The sequence below is a fragment of the Pleurodeles waltl genome, chromosome 4_1, assembly GCF_031143425.1.
Source record: "Pleurodeles waltl isolate 20211129_DDA chromosome 4_1, aPleWal1.hap1.20221129, whole genome shotgun sequence".
Classification (NCBI taxonomy): Eukaryota; Metazoa; Chordata; class Amphibia; order Caudata; family Salamandridae; genus Pleurodeles; species Pleurodeles waltl.
The window spans coordinates 287,430,329-287,455,921 of NC_090442.1; the positions used below are offsets into that span (position 1 = coordinate 287,430,329).

General features: G+C 42.9%; 1 protein-coding gene across 3 annotated transcripts in view; it reads left to right on the forward strand.

Annotated features, from left to right (window-relative positions):
• The window catches only part of LGR5 (leucine rich repeat containing G protein-coupled receptor 5), a 1,160,674-nt gene that overhangs the window by 769,972 nt on the left and 365,109 nt on the right, over positions 1-25,593 (forward strand). For all 3 annotated transcript variants that reach the window (XM_069228343.1, XM_069228341.1, XM_069228342.1), the window contains one exon: positions 10,947-11,018. In XM_069228343.1, the coding sequence (XP_069084444.1) occupies positions 10,947-11,018 (72 nt within the window). The remainder of the gene's footprint in view (positions 1-10,946; positions 11,019-25,593) is intronic.

Consider the following 25,593-nt stretch of genomic DNA (forward strand, 5'->3'; position numbering starts at 1 on the left):
CACTTATAGAATATAATAGAGTAATGCCAATGTTATCCTATGGGGGAGGTAGGCCTTACAGTAGTGAGAAATTAATGTAAGAGTTCTTCACTAACAAGACATGTAAAATGTAAAAGTAAATGTCCAGCTTTTTAAATACAACACACCCTGCCTTCTGGACTGTCTAAGGTCTACACTAGTGTTGACTTATATGTATTAAAAAGGAATGTTTGGCCTGGCAGAAGGTTTATTTTACCAGGTCATAATGGCAGTTGAAAACTGTACACACAAAGAGTGCCATGGCAGGCCTCAGACATGTATAAAGGGCTACTTAAGTGGGGGGGCACAATCAGTGCTGCAGCTCAACTAGTAGCATTTAATTTACAGGTCCTGTGCAAATGTAGTGCCACTTTATTGGAGGCTTATTAGTAAATTAAAAGGCCAATTGGGGCTAAGCCAATGTTACCATGTTTAGAGGAGAAAATGCAAGCACTATAGCACTGGTTGGCAGTGGCAAAGTACACAGAGTGGTAAGGCCAGCAAAAAAAGAGATCAGTAAAAATGGAGAAGGAAAGCAAAAAGCTTGGGGGAAAACCACCCTAACACTAACAGGTCTAACAGGCATCAACAAAAGGTTTGCTATGCTAAAATCACCATCTTTCCAGCTTTCAGGAACATAGAGCTGAACCCAAAAACCTATTTTTGTGTCGCAGTTTTGGAATTTTTCAAAGGGGTAGCCAATTTTTCCAATTTATGTGCTTTCAACCTACTTCCAGTTTGTAGTGGAAACCAGTATAATAGCAATGGGTGATCCCAGAAAGCTACTGATTTCTGACAAGTAAGTAGACAAAATTCTGAATTCAGCAAGGAGTCATTTATGCCGATCCCTCAAGATTTTCCCAAGAAGCTAACTGTTGAAATGAATATTGAAAATGAGTATGAAATATTTAAATGTTTTAATTTGTAACTTCCTTTCCCAGTGGCCCTTCTGGTCATGGGGATATATAGGGTTTGTAGGTACCCTGAGCCATCAACTGAGCTGCACCTTGCAATGGTTTTTCCTTGTGTACCTGGTATAGAGCAAGTCATAAGGTAATATACAAAGAGTGAAAAATGAGTATCAAGGAAGCCTATGTATTTCTGAAATGGCCAACAGATATGGAGTTTAGGAGCAGTGGTTATTTGAATATCTCTAAATTAGATCTTTCTTCCACTTTGTTTTACATTTGGAAGACACAAATGCATAGAAATACAATTGATAATAACACAGGTTCTACTATTCTGTATTCCTACGTGTTCCGATAGAACTGATGCCTCACTTGTGTGGGTAGGCCTATTGCATGTGACATGAAAGGGCCCACTGAAAATTGCCTTTTTTTGCAATGTGGGTAGCTGTGGATTTTGGACCCTACCTCAGCTGGCACCTAAGGAAGCCAAGCAAACCTGCATATTTTTGGAAACTAGACACCCAGGGAAAATCCAGGGTGGAGTGACTTGCTTGATTGTAGCTGGGATTTCTAACTGAGAAGCCCTTGCAAACTTCAAACATTGACTACAAAAACACATTTTTCCCACATTTCTGTGATGGAATGTCCTGGAATCTGAGGGAAGCCACACATTTACTAACACTGAGAATTCCCCCAAGTCTACTGATAAAAATGGTACCTCACTTGTTTGGGTAGGCCTAGTGCCCGCGGCAACATAGACACTTCACATTTTTTCACTTAAAACTGACTTTTTTTGCAATATGGGTAGCTGTATATTCTGGACCCTAGCTCAGCGGAAACCTTGGGAAACCCATAAAACTTGCACATTCTTGAAAACTAATAGAACAGATGATGGATGGAATGCTGAACAATGCAAACATTCACGCCCAGTCACAAAGATCTGGGTTAATCCATCGTATTTTGGCCCACCACGCCATCCCAGTTTGGACCCAGCCATATACAAATCAGTCTTGATCCTGTTCTCCATGGGAACAGTACAGCCCAAACTGCCAAGCCAGGTTCTCCCTAAACCGGAAACAAGCATCCTGGGACTGGTTTCAGGGTCTCACTCTTCACCAGCCAGGCTAGCTTGAAATTAGTGGTGCAGTGAGCATGGGACTCACGTCTGGGCATATCCTTCCCACTTAGAGCGAGAAAAGCAAAGAGAACAGATGATAGACGGAATGCTGAACAATGCAAATATTCAGCCCCAGTCACAAAGATCTTGGTTTAATCCATTGTTTCTTTGCCCACCATGCCACCCCAGTTTGAACCCTGCCATATCCAAATCAGTCTTGACCCTGTTCCCCTGGGGAACAGTCCAGCCCGAACTGCCAAGCCAGGTCCTCCCTGGACCAGAAATAAACTTCCTGGGACCAGTTTCAGGTATCACCCTTCAGGCTAGCGTGAATCCAGTGGCGCAGTGAGCACGGACCCACATCTGGGCAAAACTAGACACCTGAGGGAATCCGAGGTGGGGTGACTTGCATGGCTCTTGCTAGGTTTTCTTACCCAGAAGTCCTTGCAAACCTCACAATTTGACTTAGAAACACATTTTCCTCACATTTCCATCATGGATTCATCAAGATCCTGAGGGGAGCCACAAAATTCCTACCACCAATTGTTTCCCTGACTCTTCCGATAAAAATGTTACCTCACTCGTGTGTATAGACCTAATGCCCGCAACAGGAAAGGCAACATGGACACATCAAATTTTTCTACTGAAAACCGACCCCTTTTTTGCAATGTGGGCAGCTGTGGATTTTAGGCCCTAGCTGATGCAACACCTAAGGAAGCCTAACAAAGCTGAACATTTTCTTGAAAGTACAAACTTGGAGGAATCCTGGGTGGGGTGACTTGCCTGGCTGTCACTGGGTTCCTTACCCAGAAGCCTTTGCAAACCAGGGAAACCTATCAAACCCAGGCATGTCCGAAAACTAGATACCCAGATGAGTGTAGGCGGTGTGACACGTGTTGATCCCACAAAGTGTTCTTACCCATAATGCTCTGCAAACATCAAACTTTGCCTAAAACTGCACATTTTCCTTGAATTTCTGTTATGTAAATCTCATGAATCAGCATAAATCCACAAAATTTCTACCACCCCCGCTTTCCACCGCTTGTCTCAATTAAAAGGCTGCCTCCCTTGTGTGGCTGGGTCTAGTGCCAGCAACAGGAACAGATCAACCCAAGGGCAATAAAGACCTTTATGCAAGGACTTCCATTAATCTTAGTGCCCCTTCCTGTTATGGACGCAGACCCAGCCACACAAATGGGACAGAATTTTCATCAGGACAAGTAGGGGAACACTGGGTGGTAGGAATTTTGCAAATTCCTGCTAATTGTGGAAGGTTACTTCACAGAAATGCAATGAAAATGCTCAATTTTAGGCGAAGTTGGTGGTTTGCAGGGCATTGTGGGTAAAAATAACTTAGTGGGATCACACCACTTGGTGGCTTGTGAAGTGTGTAGACTGGTGTTTGGCTGGCTTTGTGGGTGGGCTGGCATTTCACTACCAGAGTATGTGTGTAAAGATCAGCCGCACATCACCACACACACAGCACCAGTCAAATGCCAGTTCACATACATAGGCAGCCAGACGTCAGCCACTCAAACCGCCAGGTACACATACTGCCAGCTAGATGCCAGCTGAGACACAGCAATCACCTGGTTGCTGGTGGAGTGTGTGGATTGGTGTTTGGCTGCCTGTGTGTATGTTTGTGTATATGTGTGTGTGTGTGTTTGTGTGTGTGTGTAGTCACCAGCAGCAAGTCACTACACACCTACACCACCAGCCAAATGGCAGTTCACATACACCCCCAGCTAAACACCAGTCTACCATATTGTCAGCCAAATGTCTCTCAGACATCACCATGAAGCTCCTCACCACTTTCATTTCTAAAAGATTCCCACAATTAACAGATTACACATACAAAGCTCTAACCGGAAAAACACCAAACTAAAAAGAGCACATTTTCTTTCCAAATAGAAAGACCCAACCTTTTGATAGAAGATGAAATATCAACCATGACTGTATGCACAACAGGTGTAACTAAGTACATCAAACCACTACCAACCAGGTATATGAATAGAAAATAAATAGCAGTGCAGAACTCAAGAGTGCTTCCAATACTTGAGTTGTATATGTTACAGTTTAAAGCATATGGGCACATATAGGCCTAGATTAGAAGGACACTCTGAGCAGTACATACAACTCTCCTTTCATACTCCATTTTTGGACACAGACTCTACAAATCCAACAAGGAAGGTATTTCTGGCTGTTGGAGGAATATATCAGAAAAGGGGTGATCTTTCAATCCAGCCACATCCTCCACAGTCCGATTCTGGGAACACTTACCTGCTTGACTACAACAAGACTGCATGTTACAGGCTGCTGAAACTATACAAAACTAATCTTGGAATCTGGAGAGTAATGTTTGAAAACAACAACGTTTTACGTATGGCAAATGAAAAAATGAACTGTCAACATCTTGTACCAGATATGCCTTTTGAGCAGCACTGTAACCTTTGATCTGCTCTATCTACACCTCCCATGAGCTTGTTGCAGTCTAATATATACACAGGTTTGCTCACTTCTGCTACCTGACCCCAAACAGTCACAGGTAAAGTTCTTTCATTGTTATTACTCGTGGGGATGTAGACATGTATTCTGTCTGAAAATTTCAAAGCAGGAAGTTCATTACTATGCCAGGCACTACTCTGTCCCCTTTCATGTTTTTTTACACACTGGCTCCTTAGGGTAACCATTATGGTTAGAGCGGATTGTACCACATGTCATAGTGCCCACTCTGAACAATTCTTTAAATGATTGCACACTTGTGTAGAAATTGTCAATGTATAAATGGTGACCTTTGTGAAAAAGTGCCCTGGTAAGTTCTCACACAATTGTTTCACTGACTCCAAGAGTAGAAGGGCAACCAGAGGCACCAATTGAAGAATTCCCAGCAGTGTAAACCCTGAAATTATACTCATATCCAGTGGCACCTTAACACAGGATATGCAGCCTAATACCATGATGTGATCTCTGGCTGGGAATGTTCTGCCTGAATACAAAACAAGGGGAGAGAGACTCATCCACAGATATCTCCTACCTTAGAACATAGATCTCTGATAAACCATCTACTAAATGGTCAAGGACAGGCCGAATCTTGGAGAGGCACTTACAATCAGGGTGATCTTGTGGCTATGCTGTAGCATTGTCCACAAAATGTAGCAACGGCTACAGAAGCAACTAAAAGATCTCGACTCATTGTTGCTGTAAATATAGCAGTTGCCATCAATATGAAGACAGTGATGGCTTCCTTATCAATCCAATCAGCAAAGTTAAATCCTAGAACTGCTTAATCTCATGGAAATTTGTGGCAGTCCACCATTTATGGGAGTTAAACCCCAGAACTGCTCACATGGAGATTTGTGGGAGTCCACCAGATAGCACTGGAGCCAGTCTTGCGTGTGACACTGTTGTCCCTTAGAAACAGTTCTGCACACAAATTAGTCTGCTGAACAACAGCAGGCAAAAACACAACACTAGTAAACAGCTGAAAGAAATTGATAGGCAAAAAGGTTCTGTATACTAACTCTACACCCTGCAACACCACTAAAGGCATGCAAAACAGGCTGTACCATGCTAGAGGCAACCCATGGTTTAGTATTTCCAAGGTGAAACCTTCCAGCTTCTGGCTTCAATCTAGCTTGCCCCCTTGCACTACTGGCATATCCGTGTTGCCCTCTAAAAGGGACACTTTGTCAGCACCGATCGTGGATTCATCATCAGATGATTCCCCTTAGACAGAAAATTAACCGGCAGAATCTTCAACTTGGTCCTCTGCCTCACATGCCAAAATCTGTCTTAGAGACAAGTTCAGAGGCAGATTCAAAAAGCAAACAAACAACCTACTAGGTGGTGAGCCTGTGGACAGCTATAATGCTCACTAATGAAACTAACACATTAAACAAGACAAAAATAAACAGCACTGTGTCAAATTGGAATTTTACCAACTGTGGCTGTATCAAACAGTAAATATAACTATTGACAAATACTGATCTTGATAAAAACACACAATTAACTTTATACTCCAAAAAGATACCTTTCACTTGCCACAAATAGGTAGACTGAGGATCATCTGCAACTGCTCTGCACAAACACAGCAAGTGCCGATGATATCCCAGTAGAAAGGAAAAAATACAAGACAACGCAATACAGATCTTGCACAAACCCAAACATGATTTTGAAGCACAATAAAACATGAGCTAAATATGCCACAATGAAACAGCCATTAAAAGAAATTTCAAGCAGGACAATAATAGTCAAATATTTTTCCTTTGCAGATCTACCAATTCCAAAACCTTAAGCAGGTGTCACCACCAAGGAAATCAAAATCTTTGCCCTAAAAAGGTTCACAAATACAAATCATGACAAGACATAAAACAGTTAACATTATAAAACACAATGAAGTCTGCCCCTAGGAGCAGACTGGCATCACAAATGCTTCTTCAGTCCTGAAGGAGGGCACAAAGAAAATATAAAAACTGTCACCCCAGAGGGGAGTGACACTTATCCCAGCCACATACCAATTCATACATACTACCAGCCACACAGACCGTCAGCCACATGCTAGTGCACACACACTGCCAGCCAAATGCCAGCCACACACTTTGCCGTCCACACACCAGTCCACACACACTGCCAGCCACATACAGTGGCAGCCACACACAATTCCACCCACATCATAGCCAAACACCAGTTCACCCACACTTTGCCAGCCAAATGCCAGTTCACACACAAATTTAATCCCTGTGGCTGGTGGTCCTCCCCCACAGGGAAGATTAGCCTATAGATTTGCCAGTCTGTCCCCGGGAAGGGCAGAAAACAAAGGAGATGACATTTCCAAATTATGGAGCAACCCATGCCCAAGGGGCTTCTCCCCGACATGCATAACTTTCTAATACCTGGTGTCTAGTCATTTTCCACCCCTCCATCTTACAACGGCAGATCGGCCCTAAAAAATGGCTGATCTGCTCCTTGTGGGGTGGATAATAGGCAAAACTGTTTCCCACAAAATAGGGAGCGAGCCTTGCTCAACCCTTGACATGCATACATTTCAATTCCCGGGTGTGTAGTAGTTTTCCACCCCTCCCAGGGGGGGAAGAGCAGCCTAAAAAACAGCCTATCCACCCCATGGGAGATGGAAACAAAGGAAAATTGAGCTCTCGAAGGGAGGGGCCCTTGGCCAAGCGGTCCCTCCTCATGATTAATATTTATAAAATAATGCTTGGCTTCTAGAGGCTTTCCGCCCCCTGGGGCAGATTGGCCTACAAAATGGCCAATCTGCCTCCAAGAGGGGTGGAAATGGCCAAAGCATGTGCCCGCATATTTTAGGGAGCAGCCCTTGCCCAAGGGGCCACTTCGCTCACCAAAAACACATCGCTGGTGCCTAGTGGGTGCATTCCTTCTGCGCGATCATGGTCCATGCCACGATCCTGCAGCAGGAATGCACTGAAGAGATACACCATTGGAATGGAAAAGCTCCTTCCTTTTCCCCGGTGTGCCTCTACAATCCTGATCCCTCCCCCAGCAAATGGACCTATCTGCAAAAAGGTAGAGGACCCATGACACGATGGAAGCAAATGGCTTCCAGCTCTTCCTGGCTCCTTATGATGACATTGGTCTGCCATGCATGCACTGACATCATCATTGCACCAGGAGAGGGTGTGGCAGCAGAAGCACTTCCGCTGGCGCCCCTCATGGGGGCATGTGGCTGGGGGCCCACAGGGGAGCACCAGTGATTCCCCCATAGAGGGTGGTTGGAGACACTGGACACATCCTCAGCACCCGAGTGCTGGTGCTGTTGATGTCTCCAGCACATCCTTTTAGCACCTAACTGATAAAAGGGCTACTTAATTGGATGGCACAATAAGTGCTGCAGGCCAATGGAAGTATTTAATTTGCTCGCCTTGGCCATATGGTATACCACTATACAAGGGACTTGTAAGTAAATTAAGTATGCCAATCAGGTATAAGCCAAATCAAACCATGTTTAGAGGAGTGAGCACAAGCACTTTAGCATTGGTTAGCAGTGGTAAAGTGCACATAGTCCGAAGGCCAACAAAAAATAATTCAGCAAAAAAGGTGGAGGGAAAAAGGCAATAAGTTTGGGGGTGACCCTGAAGAGAGAGTCAGGTCCAGCAGTGATGTATCAATAAACCTACAGCCAGGTTACTCCATATTCCAGCGTCTCAAGTGACATGGTGGAGGGCAGCATTGATTGTGATGGAGTGACCTAACTCCATAGGTTATGCGCAGTGCACACTGAAGACATTGGTAGAGTGTCTGCTTTGGAAAATGCAGGAATTTAGTTCAGCAAGTACTATCTCCCAACCCCGCCAGATGTCTACTCTGTGAACCTTTGATGGAACATTTTCATCCTTCGCAGCAATCAATACCCTTCGAGGTTGATGTATCTTTGGACCCAGTGTAGGATGTGGTAGAACCACTCCCACAATTTCACTACAAACCCTGTTAATTTACACACCACAAGTGATGTTGAAACGTAAGGCAAACTTCAGTCTGGGTTAGAGCTAAGAAATTTATTATAAACTCAAAGTCATGTGGAGAATTCACAAGACCAAATTATAAAGATACATAATCCCCAAGGGTTGCCCAAGGCGACAAAATAAAATCAGGAGGACTAACATTAACAGAACTAAGCGTTCAAGGAGAGCAATACATATCATCAAAAGAAATATCTGTGATACAGAAATTAAACGTTGCTCAGGATTTGCAATCATCAGTCAAGTTAATTTAGCAGAGTCATAATTTAGCTGGGCATGAAGAAACCCTACTGCTAGCTACATCAGAGAAATACATGTGTGGGACGGAAAACATGCGGGCAAAAGACAGAAAGGGTAAAAATAGTTCGGAAAAAGATCATCTCTGTCTTCAAACTACAAGCAAAGGTGGACAAAATGTAGGTAAAAAGGGTAAGCTTCAACATGTCAGAAGCTCGATCAAGAGTCTTCTAAAGGGGATTAAAAAAGGTTTAAAAAAATCAAAGGGGCATCTTAAAGGGACAAAGGCAGAGAGGAAGCAACCTCTCAAAGGGGCGCAGCATACGGGGATTCGTCATCAGCAAGGGTTCTGGAACATTAGAGATCTGGAAAGCATCTGACCTAAGTCCAACTTGTCTTCAATTTATCAAAGTTCATAAAGTGTTCTGATTTGTTAATGGTATCAATCCAGTTTACGTTGAAGGTGCATCATCCAGTAGAAATCGATCAGATGACTCCACGTTGCAACATCAACCTCCATTTGCAGGTCTGAATGGGAGTCTCTTCTATCCATGTAGCTCCACACGATGTTAAAACATTTGTATAATTTGTAGGTCCATTTGCTGTGGATGTTCTAATTCCAAGGACACAATTATACTTTCTCTCTATGTCTAAACAATAGGGCCTATTACCAAAATCCAGTCTTCTCATGGGAACGAAGTTTGAAAGAAAACTAACGTTAAGGAATGAATCGGCTTTTCCTGCACAGTCATGAAATGCAAACTTCAACAGGCCTCACTTAGGCTAATGCAAGAGAACTACAGCAATACACTCAGTTAATACAGTTTATTAAAACACATGTAAAATACACACTTATGAATGCAGCATTAATAATTCTTCATTAATATGATATATTTCATTTTAGATGAGGAAAACTTTGATGATGCATTTCATTAGATATAATATAGAAGTACATTTCTCTCATATTTGCATGCATTTTTCTAATTCATTAATCATTAGAAATTCAATATTGTTTCAAAACATTCTGTTAGTCTAGAGTCTGAATTACATTATATCAGTTTAATACTTCTAACATTTGGTTTAATTCAAATACTACCTACCTATGTTGAACTCCACAGTGTAAGCGAATGCACGTTAATAAAAACATGTCAGTTCAATTTCTACAATCAAACCATTAGTGCTTTGATTAACGTAAGGCGTAAACTGTCACATATTGAGGACTTTTTTGACATGAGATACACTACTAAAGTTTAAACTACATCACCTTGTTCTATTTTGAAGCAGACTTCCACCAGATTGGAGGTTGCGTAGAGAACTACACCTCGAATGAAGTTGTAAAAGCCTGCCCATCCAGATTTTAATAAATATGGCAAGTTACATGACCTTTACTAAGTCACAGAAATTATGGTTAGTTCTCTAGAAAGCTCATGATGCACATTGCAAGACTTGAACTACTCAACAGAGGCAAAAGGGCCATTATAAGAAAGAGTCACCTACTCGATAGCTGACGAAAACAATTGAAAAAAAAGACTGCTGCAGTATTTAAAAAACACACGGATGTGCCGCTTCTGCATGTGCGGATTACAGGGAGAGGATGTGCTGGCCTTTCGATTGCGTGCATAGATAGTAATGAAATAACTGAACAAAGGCTTCATAACTCCTTCAGCCAGACATAGAACTAATGCTGCCACTTCTCAGCCAATGGTATTGTGGCATTATTAAGGAGTTCCCTCTTGCCTGCCACTGTGTCATCATGTTGTAATGTGGCAGCCATTTTAGGTGAGAAGAAACTCTCCAACGCAATACAAGTGCTCCTTCGGTGGAAGCACAACACGTCTGCCGAAAACAAATGCTGTAGCGTGTCCGCCAATATATGAGTGGAGCCAATGCACCTCTCTATAGTGCTTTTTACAGCTTTTTTTCCTGTTGATCACACAAGGTCAAGGCCCGGTGAACGCTGCATTGCCAAGCCACACCTAAAGAAATGTGTTAGCTACTTCTGGATTCCCGCAGTGAGATGATTGCTTTGTTCTTTAGACTATTGTATCAGTAAGTGGGTGGTTCCTTTTCATTAAACGGAAAAGATAATGTTTTATAAATAAAAGAAGTTACTCTTAAAAGTAATAATCCTGGCTCCCTAGATGCTGATCAGATGCTTGCTTGACTTTTCAGCGTCTTGCGACACAACAGGATCCACGAGATAACAAACTACATGTTTAAGCATCTGAATGCCCTACGCTTTCTGTGAGTACAACTAATTTATTTTCATAACTTCTTACTTTTACAAACAAGTACATATTTTCTTCTATCAAAACTTGGTTTTTAAACCTTGTTACAAGTATATTTCGAATACATTTTCTCACCCTGATTTTAGCGTTTACTATTTTTTATGTTTTTGTTCGTTCTGTTACTGTAATGGTTTTATTTAAATGTGGAATACATTATATTAAATCAAAGTTAAATTCATTATTTACTGTGAAGGGTCTTTATCACTGCAAGTCTTTCACAGGATGAGGAGTGTAACCTGTGTCCTAGTGTGGTTTACTCAGACGTTAGTGGGCCAGGCTAAGACACTTTGCCACTCCCTTGGCACATAATCTGGATAGGCTGTCCTCGGGCCAGTGCATACTGCTGATTTTAAAATTGTGGTACTTGCATACCATTCAAGAAGTTTCCATCAGATTACCTCCACTCGTAGCCCAACACTAGAGAGCTGCCAAGATAAACGTTAGGAAGGGTTCAGCAAAGGCTAAACGAGCATTGTCAAAGTTAATAGGTCTGACCTTGGAGGCGGGATTAGTATGCTTTTATGAGGTGTCATTTAAATTTCCTAAATAAAGCATGTTGTACTGGTTGTTGAAAGTTCTAATAAAGTTTGATTGTATGTAACAAGTTTGCATATACATATATAAAATGAATTATAACTGACATAGTTTAGTGGTTTTGGTTGTTTTTCCCTTTCTTCTTGCCTCATTTTAACACCTAATCATAACGTGACTATACATTTTGTGTTTTTTAGTGAATTTCTGTTTTTTTGTAATCATATTCTGTACTGGCCAAACACCCAACCCTTTGTGAGCACCGAACTCCACTGTGCAAGGCTTTAGACTGTGCAGAGTGGGGGGGAGGAGGGTTTAGCTTCACAGCCATGACCTTTGCCCAACGCTGTGCTGGCACCCAAACCCTGCTGTGCATATCCTCTAACCGTGTGCAGTGGGGGTTGGCTGCTGTGCCTGTGCGCAATACTCCAGAGGCGACCAACCACCACTGCGCAACAAGTGTGCAGCAACGGTTCCCGCAGGACTTGGCCTCTCAGCCTGGCCCTCCGTGAACCCTGCATGGGCACCCAACAGTTGCTGAGCATAAAGTTTGTCTACCAAAATGTTTACTATTTTAAAACCAGGGTTCTGATAAATGACTGAAGAGAAGGATACGGTGAGAAGGCAGATATGGAAAGGGGATGCAAACATCTCCCTCTTGAACTATTTTTCTTCTATCTGGGACAAATGTCAAGTATTCAGGTCAACTCCTCATCCAACTGCAAGAAAGATAGTAACACTTCTAGGATTGATGGCCTCTTGTACAAACATTGTTCCCAATGCACAATTGTGTACCGAGCCTCTCCAGCAAAGCCCAGAGGACCAGGTGCCTCAAAGAGAAAACAGTTGGGAAAACAACCCTGACCTTGTCAGCAAAGCACTGCTTCACATGGTGGTGCAAGAGACAATATTTGCTAGTTGGAACCTCATAACCACTAATTCATATAATAATAACAGATGCCATTCTTACAGGTTGGGGAGCTCATCTGAAAGAGCTATCAAAAAGAGAACTATTGTACCAAACAATTATTACCTAGAGCTGCGTTCCTTAACCTGAGGTCTGACAACCTCTGGCATCTGTGAAGCCCCTTCAGGGGGTCTGTGACTGCTTAGAAAATTAACTAATATTAACAGATTAATAAATAGAGTGGCTAAATGTACAATTGAAAAATGTAAAACGTACTGTAAATGTCAAAGAATTTGAAATTGGAGGCTAAAATTAAATTCGTATCCTCAGATTAATTCATGGGAGTGGTGCAGGTGCATCAAACAGAATATAGTATAGACAATGTGTGGTTTTACCTGAATTTAGAAAAGCTCCAACCTTCCTATTAAAATAAAAAATTGCATTTTTATATATGTTTGCAATGTAAATAAAATGTGTTATCATTTGTATATAAGCTTGATGGAATGCAGGTTTCTGTATTTTTGTGTATTCATTTACCGTTCAAATCATCGACAATGTTTAGGCCGGGGTCCCCGGCTTCCAGTACTGACTCAGTGGGGGGGGGCCCAAATTCCAATAAGGTTTTAGTGGGGGGCCCTGGATTCCAGTAATGATACAGTGAGGGTCCACATAAGTCATAAGGTTAAGAGTCACTGACATAGAGCTCAGAGCTGTTCAACTACCTCTCAAACCCTTCCTACTGTTTCGACCACTCAGCTATAGACAGAAAATACCATCATCATGCATTATATAAACAGGTAAGGAGGCACCAGATTGAGTCCTCTATCATTGCAAGCTCAGTCAGTGTAGAATTTGACTCTGTCCAACAACCTGAACTTGCCAGCAATATACATTCCATGAGAAATGAAGGTTCAAGCAGATTTTCTTAGCAGATACTAAGAAGATTGTCACAAAATGTGTATTGGACGACAGCGTTCTGGACAATATTTTCTAAGAATCGGGGAGTCGTTCATTGGATCTCGTTGCAAAAATACAAAACAAAAAATGCTGAGACTTTGCTCCATATTTCCAGTACTGGGATGTCTAGGGAATGCGCTTTCTATCAAATTGTCGAGGCCATTACTCTACGCTATTCCACCAATTCCATTAATACCAACAGTGATTCTGAACGTTTGAAGGTATACATCAAATATGATTCTTCTCCAAATTGGCCAAGGCAGTGGTAGGTAGCCACCTGACTTGTTACAAATATCCATAAAACCACACAAGAGGTGCTGTACATACCTGACCTACGAATAACACTTATGGGCCAAATTCAACACCTTTCCCTTCCATCATTAAATTTGGCTACATAGCTGCTGAGGTCGGACAATATGGTCATCTGAATCTGCCACCAGCCTGTATGGAAATCCTGAAAGAGACAAAATGCCCATCAACAAAGGCATGTTATGCTCTTAAGTGGAAAAGTGCACCTGATGTCAACAACAAAGACACAATGGAATCACATCAAGAAGACATGCTCCTTCCTTATTTATTACATTTAACTCAATCTAAACTTCAGTTTTCTTCAGTAAAGTTACATCTGGCTGCCATCAGAGCATAAAGAAAATAATTTTTATTATTCAAAATAGCAGTCATCAACCCTCTTTTAGAAGGACTGAAAAAAAGTGTATCCAACAATTAGACTCTCCACCTTGGGATTTAATACTGTGCTTTCCAAGTTTATAGGTTTGCCATTTGAACCTATATAAAATTTACATTGCACCATTTGTCACGGAAAATAGCATACTTGATAGCTATTACTTCAGCTAGGTGAGTAAGCGAAGTGCAAGCATTATCTAGAGTTGAACCCTACACTATGGTTCAACAGGGTAGTAATGAGACCCTATTCCTCATTTCTCCCTAAGGTGATTTGTGACTTTGATATTAATCAGATGGTTACTCTTCCTACATTCTTTCCCAAAAGTTGAACATTCACAGCCCTACACTCTTAATACATTATAATTATGTCCCAATGAAACACGGTATGGGCTGTCAGTTAGCAAAGAAACCTCAACAACTTAAACCCAAAGCCAACTCTACTAGAGGAATAACAGCTGCTACATCTTAGCTCAGAAATGCACCCTTAGCTGACATATGTAAACTACTTGGAAGTCACTCACTTCACACATGCTCTAAACATTATTGAGTAGTCTCTGATATACAAGATGATGCAAAAATTTGTAAAGAAACTATGAGAAAGCTAATTAGATAGCACTTTCTAATCATTATTTAGCCTGGTTGAATGTATTTTCTCAATTAATAAATAAGTTGACAGAATTAAATTATCTTTCTGCTGCCCCACAACTGCGTTGTAGGACTTGGATAAGCTTCCTATATTATTCTAGTGTTTGACTATCAGTGGTGATCCTATGATGCAGAAGAAAAGGTTATACTTGTAGTCCTGGTTTGCCATAGCACGTATCTTCATTGAAGGCATAAATAACCTGCCTCCCTCACCAGCTTTTACTGTTAGCCATTAGATAGCAAAGGACACCTTACAGAGTCAATGCATATTTTACCCTAGAGAAAGAACTGACTCTGAGGCCAACTGCCAGTATGGTGTACTATGGATAGACCAACCTCATGGATTCTTAAAGTGATATCACCCTTTCCCCCCTTTTTACATTTTCATCTTTCTGAACACAGATGCTGCTATACAAGTTTGAAATTGGTATTCCAAGTCTTCAGTATGGTATTATAGGGTGTACTTTATTGGAAAACTGATGGACTTTAAACACCTTAGGGGATTTTAAAACGGGTTGTACATATAAAAATAGCTGCTCCTGGATCCTCACAGGCAGTGTAAAATCAATGTAGTATTTATGGTTTCAATGAAGATGCCTATGATGCACAACCAGGACTAAAAGTAAGTAACAGTTTCTTTTATAACAAATGTATCCCCTCATTTTATTTATTTTGTAAAGGGAATGCATGCCTTTTACAGCTTTGACTCCATCAAGATGGAGTTTCTTCATGTTGATATGTACCTAACAAGATACAATAACAATTTTAAAAAATGGTTAATTTAGCAGATTAGTGGATAGCAGTAGACTGCCTAAACCTAAAGGCCGAAAATATTTTTTTCACTTGCACATCACACTCATTCGAGAATTGGTTATATTTTGAAGCATAAATTGGTATGCTTCAAACAAATAGTAAACACAGAAACTGAGTTTCTTTTAATTTTGGACCCTGCTTATGTAGGGTCTGATTTTGATATCCTTGCACCAAATAAGGGCTAAAGTAAAAGGAGGTTTAATGTTGATCTAATTATTTTTTTAGAATTTGTGCTTGTGTTTAAATCCTTTTCAAATTCATTTTTCTCCATACATATCTTGTGATATGTCTATTCCTAATTATTGAGATACTTTTAAAGACGCATCCACACATTTTACAATACGTTTTCTGCTAAGGAGAGAAGGGATTAATAAAACTCCAAGGACATTCATCAAACTATTAAACAGCTCGAGCATCAATGCTTGTCTTGTAAATCAAAAGTCTTTCTACAGAGTTTGGAACTAGCAAAATGTATATTTCATAAATATACAACAGATAGTGCTTCAGGGGTAATTTTCAAAATGAAAGCCAACTATGGTGGTGATCAAAATAGGATTGGAAAGTTATTAGCTAATAATTGTAAAGTAAGAAAGGAAATAACTTCCATTTTATCTAAAACTGATATTATTGATGACAATCGTAACACTTAAACATCACTATATGAGAATGTGCAGTGATTTTCGAAGTCCTATATAAAATTGTATGCCCAGGCATCCAACATATCTCAAAGAAGTATTTTATTTCCACCTGCAGAGCAACATATGCACAATTAACTTGTTCTCAGTAGTACTTGAATTAACTTTGAAAGAAATGATATATTAAAAAACAAACAAAATACCAGACAGATTTCCAATTGAATATTATTTCTCAACAGTTTTTAGCCCCTCAATTATTGGATTAATTGAATTACTTTATATCTTCTGGACGGACAGCCATTTTGGACATTTTCCGGGGCTGTAATCTGTCTAATTCCTAAACCAGATAAAGGTATTTTTTTATGCACATATTTTTGGCTGATATCACTGATTAACACAGGTTGTAAAATATCGGCCAATATTGTGGGCTTAAGGCAGGAATTTATTTTGCCTTAATTAAAAGAGAGCAAACAGGATTTATTAAATGTAGATTATATTTAGGTAATATTCAGGTGTTTAAATATTATAGACAGAACAGCTAAGCATAAACATTCCTTTGCAGCAGTCATTGGATGCAGAAAAAGCATTGGATTGCCTCAGTTGGAAAGTCATGTTTAAAACTCCCAAGTGACATGGAATCGGGAAACATTTTTAAAGCATGATTCAAATACTCTATTCCAATACCAAAGCTGCTCTATATTTAAATAATAGTATGTCCCCTTTTTTGTTACAAAGTGGTACTAGACAAGGATGCCGTCTTTCAACCATTACTTTTAGTTTTAGCTCTTGAACCTTTTTTGGGTAAGGGAAATCAAAATACTTCTATTAGGGTTTTTTTATATTGTGATCAGCAAGTTAAATATTCCCATTGCGCAGGTGATACTTTACTATTTTTGAATAATCCCAACAGTTCCCTATTTAATGATAGAGGTTTCTAGTTGCAGATTCCTTACCTTAGAATTTCCCTCAGGCGTCGGACTAGATCCGGAGATTTTTCTTCAAGCAATACCTTTGCGAGTCGGTCGACTCTGCGGGCGTCGTTGGTGTCGTAGTCGCCGTGATGATGTCGGGAGTAGTACATAGACGCCACCTCAGTGCAGTGACATCCATTCTTTTCTTTCCGTGCCATGCGCTGATCCGGAGAGAGGTACCCTGGTCTCTTTTTGACTGAATTCAACCATTTTGTTGAGATTTCTAGTGAGCTTTTGGTGCGTCGAAGATGTCCCCGAAGACCGGGTTCAAGCCATGCGAGGACTGTCACCGCATGATGTCAGTGACGGATCCTCATCTGGCTTGTTTGTCGTGTCTCGAGCACGACCATGACCCGAAGTCGTGCTCCGAATGCCGGGCCATGCACACGAAGGCTTTGAGGGAGCAATCCCTCAAGCTAGCTCATGGCAGCCCGGTGCTCGACTCTGTGTAGGTCCCGGTCTTGATCGAGAGGAAGGTCTCAAGACCGTTCCAAGGGCCATCACCACTCGTCGTCCTCAAAATCCTAGGGTGCAGGTAAGAAGAAGAAGTCGAAGAGATCTCATTGCTCTTTGACTTCGCCCCGTCGCTCGGCTGACGCGGGAGGAGCGTTGACGCTCAAGGCTTCCGTCCTCGGAGCCTGCATCTGCGTCTGGGTCCGCTCTGCGCTTCCTCGAGTTTCCAGGAGCCGGAGCGACCCCTGCCCAACTTAAGGAATTCTGTGAGGCCATGCGCCTCATCTTTAAGCGGACCGACCCCAATACGGCACCTTCAGGCCCAAGGGGTTCAGGTGAGGGGCCTTTGGGTTCTGCAATGGCGGCTTCGGCTCCGGCCACTGAGGTCCCATCTGGATCCGCTCGCGGATCCTCACTGCTGCGGTCGCACCATTGAGACCTTCCCTGGCGCCAGGTCGATTGTCGACTGTAGTGCCCACTATCGGCGTCAACCTGATCCTTATCCCCGACGACTTGGAGTCGGAGCGGCGTCAGCTGTCGCCGCCTTTGTCTTCGATGGGGCCTATTCACCCCAGGTCGGAATCGGATCCTTTTTCCTATGGGTACGAATTCGGGGAAAGATTTGACCCTTATGAATAGCAGGATGACCCATCTTTGGACTGGGCACAGGAATTGGACGACGCCAGTGGACTGGACACTTCCCCAGACACTGGCATGCTGTCTCCTCCTACCGTGGCTACGGCGGAGGGAGTGACGTATGGTATGGTGGTCAGTAGGGCGGCCAAGGTCCTTGGCCTTGAGCTACCTACTGTAGAGGTCAGGTCCAACCTCCTGACAGAGGTGCTTCAGCCAGGGGCTTCCACATCTGAGCCCCTTTTACCATTCGATGAAGCCCTCACCGATATCCTTTTGGGTACTTGGTCCAAACCCAACACAGTGGCTCCTGTGAATAGGACTATTGCACGCCGCCATCTGCCTGCTTCGAATGACCCTAAATTCCTACGCCTGAGAGTCTTGTCATACAGGCTGCCTCTTCTTCAGGCGCATTCCCTTCCGCACCCCCAGATAGGGAATCAAAAATTCGGAAACAATTTGGGGAGAAGATGTTTTCTTCCTCCAGTCTCGCGCTGCGGTCTGTGAACACCGCAAGCATTTTGGGCCACTAGACCCACTCTCTGTGGGATACGGTTGCGCAAGTCCTGCTGCAGATACCGGAGGAGGCCCGTGCTTTCGTCTCCCAAGCTGTCAACGATGGGAGAGATGTGGCAAAGTTGACAATCCGATGTGGGCTGGACACGACCGACTCTCTGGGCAGATCTGTTGCTACGACAGTGGCCTTGAGACATCATGCCTGGTTGCATACTTCTGGTTCTTCTGGGGATGTCGAACAGTCCCTCATGGACATTCCCTTTAATGGCTCCCGTCTCTTTGGAGACAAAGCGGACTCAGCCTTGGAGAGATTCAAGGATTCCCGGGAGACTGAATGGTAGCGTTGGACTTGCAGGACACTTATTTCCACATCCCCATCCTGCATGCCCACAGACGTTATCTATGATTTGTGGTAGGTCATGAGCACTATGAGTTTACCGTACTCCCTTACCAGCGCCCCTCGGGTGTTCACGAAAGTGATGGCGGTGGTTGCAGCTCATCTGCGCAGGTTAGGGGTCTCAGTCTTCCCCTACCTCGACGACTGGTTGTTGAAGGCGGACTCACCCCAGAAAGTCATCTCCCACCTTCAGACTACGGTGAACCTCCTGCACACGCTAGGGTTAACTATAAACGTGCCAAAGTCACACCTGACTCCCTCTCAGACGCTCCCTTTCATCAGAGCTGTTCTGGACACAGTGCAGTTTTGGGTTTATCCTCCTGAAAAGCGACCCAAGATTTTCAGGCTATGATTCAGATCTTTCAGCCTCTGTCTTGGGTTTTGGTGAGACTGACTCTGAAGCTGCTGGGCCTCATGGCCTCCTGCATCCTGCTAGTGACACATGCCAGATGACATATGCGGGCTCTGCAGTGGGACTTGAAGTTCCAGTGGGCGCAGCATCTGGGGAATCTCTCTGACATGGTCCCGATCTCAGAGGGGACTGTGAAAGACCTGCAGTGGTGGGTTTCGAATCCGCATTGGGTCCACAGCAGTTCCCTCTCCCTTCCCCAACCAGATCAATCTATAGAGACAGATGCGTTACTTCTGGGTTGGGGCGGCCACGTGGGAGAGGCAGAGATCAGAGGTCTTTGGTGTCTGGCGGAGTCTGGGCTCCTTATCAGTCTTCTGGAGCTCTGGGCGATCAGGCTTGCGTTGAAAGCATTTCTTCCCTCTCTCAAAGGGAAAGTAGTGCAGGTGTTCACGGACAATACTACCGCCATGTAGTACGGCAACGAACAAGGCGGAGTAGGGTCCTGGACCCTTTGTCAAGAGGCCCTACGTCTCTGGATATGGCTGGAACATCAGGGTATTACCCTGGTGGTTCAACATCTGGGGGGGTTCTCTCAACGCCAGAGCGGACAAACTCAGCTATCGATGCACAGCCGATCACGAATGGCGTCTCCATCCGGAGGTGGCACGAGGTCTCTTTCAGCAGTGGGGAGAGCCTTGGTTAGATCTGTTTGTCTCTGCAGAAAATGGGCAATGTCAGCTGTTTTGCATGTTGGAGTTTCCAAGGCTTTCCGTCTCGAGTGGAACTTCGGCCTCCTTTACGCCTTTACGCCTATACCACTTCTGACCATACTTCTCAAGAAGATCAGGAACGACAAGGCACAATTCATCTTGGGGGCTTCAGACTGGGCACGGAGAGTATGGTATCCAGAGCTATTGAGTATGGACATCGATCCTCCACTCAGACTGCCTCTTTGGCCGGATCTTCTGTCGCAGCAACAGGGGATGGTTCTCCACCCAACCCTGTTCAATCTCTACCTTCATGCATGGAGATTGATCAGCGACAGTTGACAACTTTTGATCTTCCACAGGGGAAGTTACACAGGGATGTTACCTTGGCAGCCAGGTGTCCCTCCACCAAAACAGTATACGCCTGTCGTTGTCATAAATTTGTGGCATGGTGCACCAACAAATCTGTTGATCACCTCTCTGCCCATCTATCCGAGGGTCTTTTGTTCATTCTTTCTTTGGCCCAGCAGGTCTCTGCTTTGGACACCCTTAAAGGGTATTTATCTGCCATTTCGGCCTTTCTTAGGTTACCTGACCAACCCTCACTCTTTAAGTCTTCTACTGTGAGTAGTTTCCTAAAAGGTCTCACCCATTTATTTCCTCCCACTCCATTTATCATGCCTCAGTGGGACCTCAATCTTGTCCTGACTTATTTAATGTGTACTCCCTTTGAGCCGATGCACAATTGTCCCTTACGGCTCCTCACCTTCAAAATTGTCTTTCTTGTTGCCATCACCTCTGCTCGCAGGGTGAGTGAGCTTCAGGCCCTTTTGTCTAAACCTCCATACTTGTCTGTGCACCCTGACAAAGTGGTGTTGCACACTAAGGCTTCCTTCCTTGCAAAGGTGGTTACGCCTTTTCATGTAGGCCAGTCCATCACCCTGCCTACTTTCTATGCACCCCCACATCCTTCCCATGAGGAGGAGAGACTCCACCATCTGGACCCAAAAAGAGCTTTGGCGTTCTATCTTAATCGTACTAAAGATTTCCGGGTGGACGATCAACTCTTTGTCGAGTATGTGGGTGCGAAAACAGGGAAGGCAGTGCAAAAATGTACCATCTCTCGATGGGTACTTCTTTGCATCAAGATGTGCTACGCATTGGTCAAGAAGCAACCCCCTGAGGGCTTGCATGCTCATTCCACCAGAGCAACTGCTGCTTCTACTGCATTGGCACGCGGAGTTCCTGTCCTGGATATCTGCCAGGCAGCTGCGTGGGCATCCCTGCACACGTTTGCTAAACACTACTGCCTGGACAGTCAGGTCCGTCGGGGTGGCTACTTTTGTCATTCGCTCCTGCATTACTTCCTAGTTTGATCTTGGTTCGTAGCCCACCACTGAGGATGGCATTGCTTGGGTACCTATTCTAAGGTAAGGAATCTACAACTAGAAGTCTCTATCAGATGTACAAGTTACTTACCTTTGGTAACAAAATATCTGGTAGAGGCATATTCTAGTTGCAGATTCCTTTCCAACGCACCCATCCTCCCGGCTTGTGAAATGATTTCTAGGGACAGGGATTCCTTCAGGTCCTTAGCTCTGGCGCACCAATCTCAGTGTTCTTAGCAGCTCTGCGTTTTGGCGTAGAAAGTCATGAAAAGACACTGATGTCACTGCGCTGAGGTGGCGTCTATGTACTCCCGTCATCATCACGGCGACTACGACACCCGCGGAGTCGACCGACGCCACCTACCGACGCGCAAGAGTTTTGCTCAAAGAAAAATCTCCAGATCCAGTCTGACTCCTGGGGGAAATTCTAAGGTAAGGAATCTGTAACTAGTATGTGTCTACCAGAAATTTCATTACCAAAAGTAAGTAACTTGTACTTTAGTAGGTTTATTTTCAAAAGTATTCAACTACAAATTTAATAGGTGTAAATCTGAGGTAACTTCTCTGATTACATACTTTGTAAAAGAAATATGCGATTAATGTGGAATAATTCTGGATAGAAATAAAATCAAATATATTGATTTGTGGTTTACTAATAATATTAGGGATATAGGTAACCTAAATTTGGATTTTACTAAAAAGATTTCTGCTGTAATTGAAAGCTTGATGCTTTTTTTTTTCCTTTCACGGTGGGGACCTTTAGATACCATTAAAATGATGTGTTGCCCTATTATACTGTACACAATTTTTGTTTCAAGTAAGTTTGCTAATATTTTTTTTCTGCATATTGATTCTTGTATTTCCAAAATTCTTTGGAAGGAAGGTAGACTTAAATTTGCATTCAATAAGATTAAACTCTCTAAAGAACATGGCGGTGTTTGTTTTTCAATTGTTTATATCATTAAACCACATAAATCCCAATTTTGTTAATCTTCCATCAAGTATAACAAAAATATTCAACTAAATAATAGAATTTGTTTTGAAGAGTTGGATGACTAGATTGATTTGTTTGATCTCAGGTCTATCAAAATGGTAAAGTGATATCTTTTTCTAAGCTACAAGCGTCTTTCTTTTTGCACAATGATAAACACATAGTTGAACATCCATCTTCCAGATCCAGATAATATTCCTAAAGAAAAATCACTGTGTTTAAACACAATTAAAAGCTCAAAATGTAAAGTGTGTTATACTGTTATAAATATGAAAGAGATGAAACTAAATGTGAACTTTTTTGGGAATCTGATATTAAGGTAAAAAGGTCATTTGCGATAAATTCAATTTGGAAGAACTACTGTGCCTCAAAATCTGCTAGTACATCAAAAACAATGTTTTTCCTTTAACATATAGAGTTTGTTACTCATTCAAAGTTATTTAGAATCCACATATCTTCAGATGATGTGTTTTGGTCATGTAAAAAACACATTAGTACATTTCTACATATATTCTTTCAGTGTCAAAATGTTAAAACCTTTTGGATGAGACGGAATAAAATGAACTCAACTGTGAACACTAATTTCTATGTTATTATAGTATTTTTTACTGGGTATTTTGCTGGATGGATGGAAATGTCTTACTGTATAGGGAAATTAATGAATTGGAATTGCAATTCAACAAGTACCAATGAATTAGAACGATTATTCACAAACCTCTTTTTTGGCTTGGTAGAATGGTATCTTAAAATCAATACTATTATAACTGATAGGTGGGAAGCTAATGAGAGAAGAGAAATAGTGTGGTCTCCATTTGTCAATTTGTGAAATAAATATCATGTTAATGGTTCCCAACTATTGCCCAGATATACTGATGCTCTGAAACCTCCCTAAATTAGTTTATAGGGGTATGGTTGTCAACATATATAATATTGTATTTGTACAATGCTTTTAGACAATGGCCCTCATTCTGACCTTGGCGGGCGGCGGAGGCCGCCCGCCAAAGTCCCGCCGTCAGATTACCGTTCCGCGGTCAAAAGACCGCGGCGGTAATTCTGACTTTCCCGCTGGGCTGGCGGGCGGTCGCCTTCAGACCGCCCGCCAGCCCAGCGGGAAAGAGGCTTCCACGATGAAGCCGGCTCGGAATCGAGCCGGCGGAGTGGAAGCTGTGCGACGGGTGCAGTTGCACCCGTCGCGTATTTCACTGTCTGCGCGGCAGACAGTGAAATACATGTAGGGGCCCTCTTACGGGGGCCCCTGCAATGCCCATGCCAGTGGCATGGGCACTGCAGGGGCCCCCAGGGGCCCCGCGACCCCCCCTACCGCCATCCGGATCCCGGCGGTCGGACCGCCGGGATCTGGATGGCGGTAGGGGGGGTCAGAATCCCCGCGGCGGTGCAGCAAGCTGCGCCGCCGTGGAGGATTCTATGGGGCGGCGGTACACTGGCGGGAGCCCGCCAGTGGTGCCGGTCCGACCGCGGCTTTACCGCCGCGGTCGGAATCCCCATTGGAGCACCGCCGGCCTGTCGGCGGTGCTCCCGCGGTCCTCCGCCCTGGCGGTCAAAGACCGCCAGGGTCAGAATGACCACCAATGTCTCTTTTTTCCTCTCATTTTCTATCATTCTTTCAGTATTTTACTTCTGCTCTTATTCCTCTACTTTTTTACCCTTAGGTATACTTAACCATGTTCTTTAATTCTTATTCTTTTACTTGCTATCAGATTTATATTAAATATGTAATATTGAGTGCCCCATCTCATATTTTAATAAATGACTGCAAGATGACTACCACCAATATGGTGTTTAAGAATATTTACAGAATATAATGGGTATAGGCAGCCATTGACATAAAGCCCATAAGGTCTGAATCCATTTGAGTAGGCCCTGGCACCATCGTAGGTAATGGGAGTTGCCATATTTCCACTTTTATGCAAAATCATTGTCATGTCTGCCACTGTTGCTAATTTCATCTAGTCTTATCTTTCTAAGAATAGTAAAAGTGTCAAGTCATTCATCTAATGACATAGCTATAACACCTGATGCAACATCAGTCCGGGACAAGTGTCTCCTTATCACCATGACAAGGTCACACAAGAACAAATATGTTCTTTCGCCTTATATGTGCATAAGGAAATGCCTGGGACGTACACCTTCATGTACGTAATCCATGTCACACATCCCTAAGCTCATGTCAGAAATTCCAATCTCTGACAAGATTTAGTATATAAAGAATGACACGTGACCACTTGAGAGAAGAAGTCTTTTGCCCGCATGAGATTCTGCCAGAGACGGTCTCACCTACTGCCACTGAACTTCAAAGATGTTGCATTTCATCTGATGCGTTTAAGGCTGACTCCCAGAGGAAGACCTCTGTTGCAGCGCATGTTTACCTTTCACAAGGAACACTCCCTTCACACCTCCACTGATAACAGCAGCTCTTGCTCTCAGCAAGGTCTGCAGTGCGTTGCTCTTCCTTAAGAAACTCTAGACTACAAGTTGTTCTAATCTCCATGCTCTACTAGTGTAGCATGTCTTCTTGTTGTTTTTATGATATCCTGTGTAGTTATTTTAGATTTGCTGAGAAACCGCTTCGCCCGGCTTTAATAAATACATTTAGTTAAGTGCCTATTCTTCTTAGTACAATGTATGTGTGAATAATGAAATAGGTTTGTTTCAGTTGCCATTGTACCCCTGATCCTGTTGCAGGGATTGTTAGTAACCCAAACTTCACTTCAGCTATGTATTGGGTGGGGTTCTTCAGGACTACAATAACATTCAGCACTGACGCATTGAACCAAGTTCACCTGTGTTGCCCGTGGGTAGTACAGAAAACCGTGTAGAACTATGCCAAATTCGTAGTTTATGCAACAGTTGCTACCCAACATGGGATCCGAATCCTCAGATTACACATTGAGTACTTTTTTCACTATTCAAACATATGCGAGTCATTATTA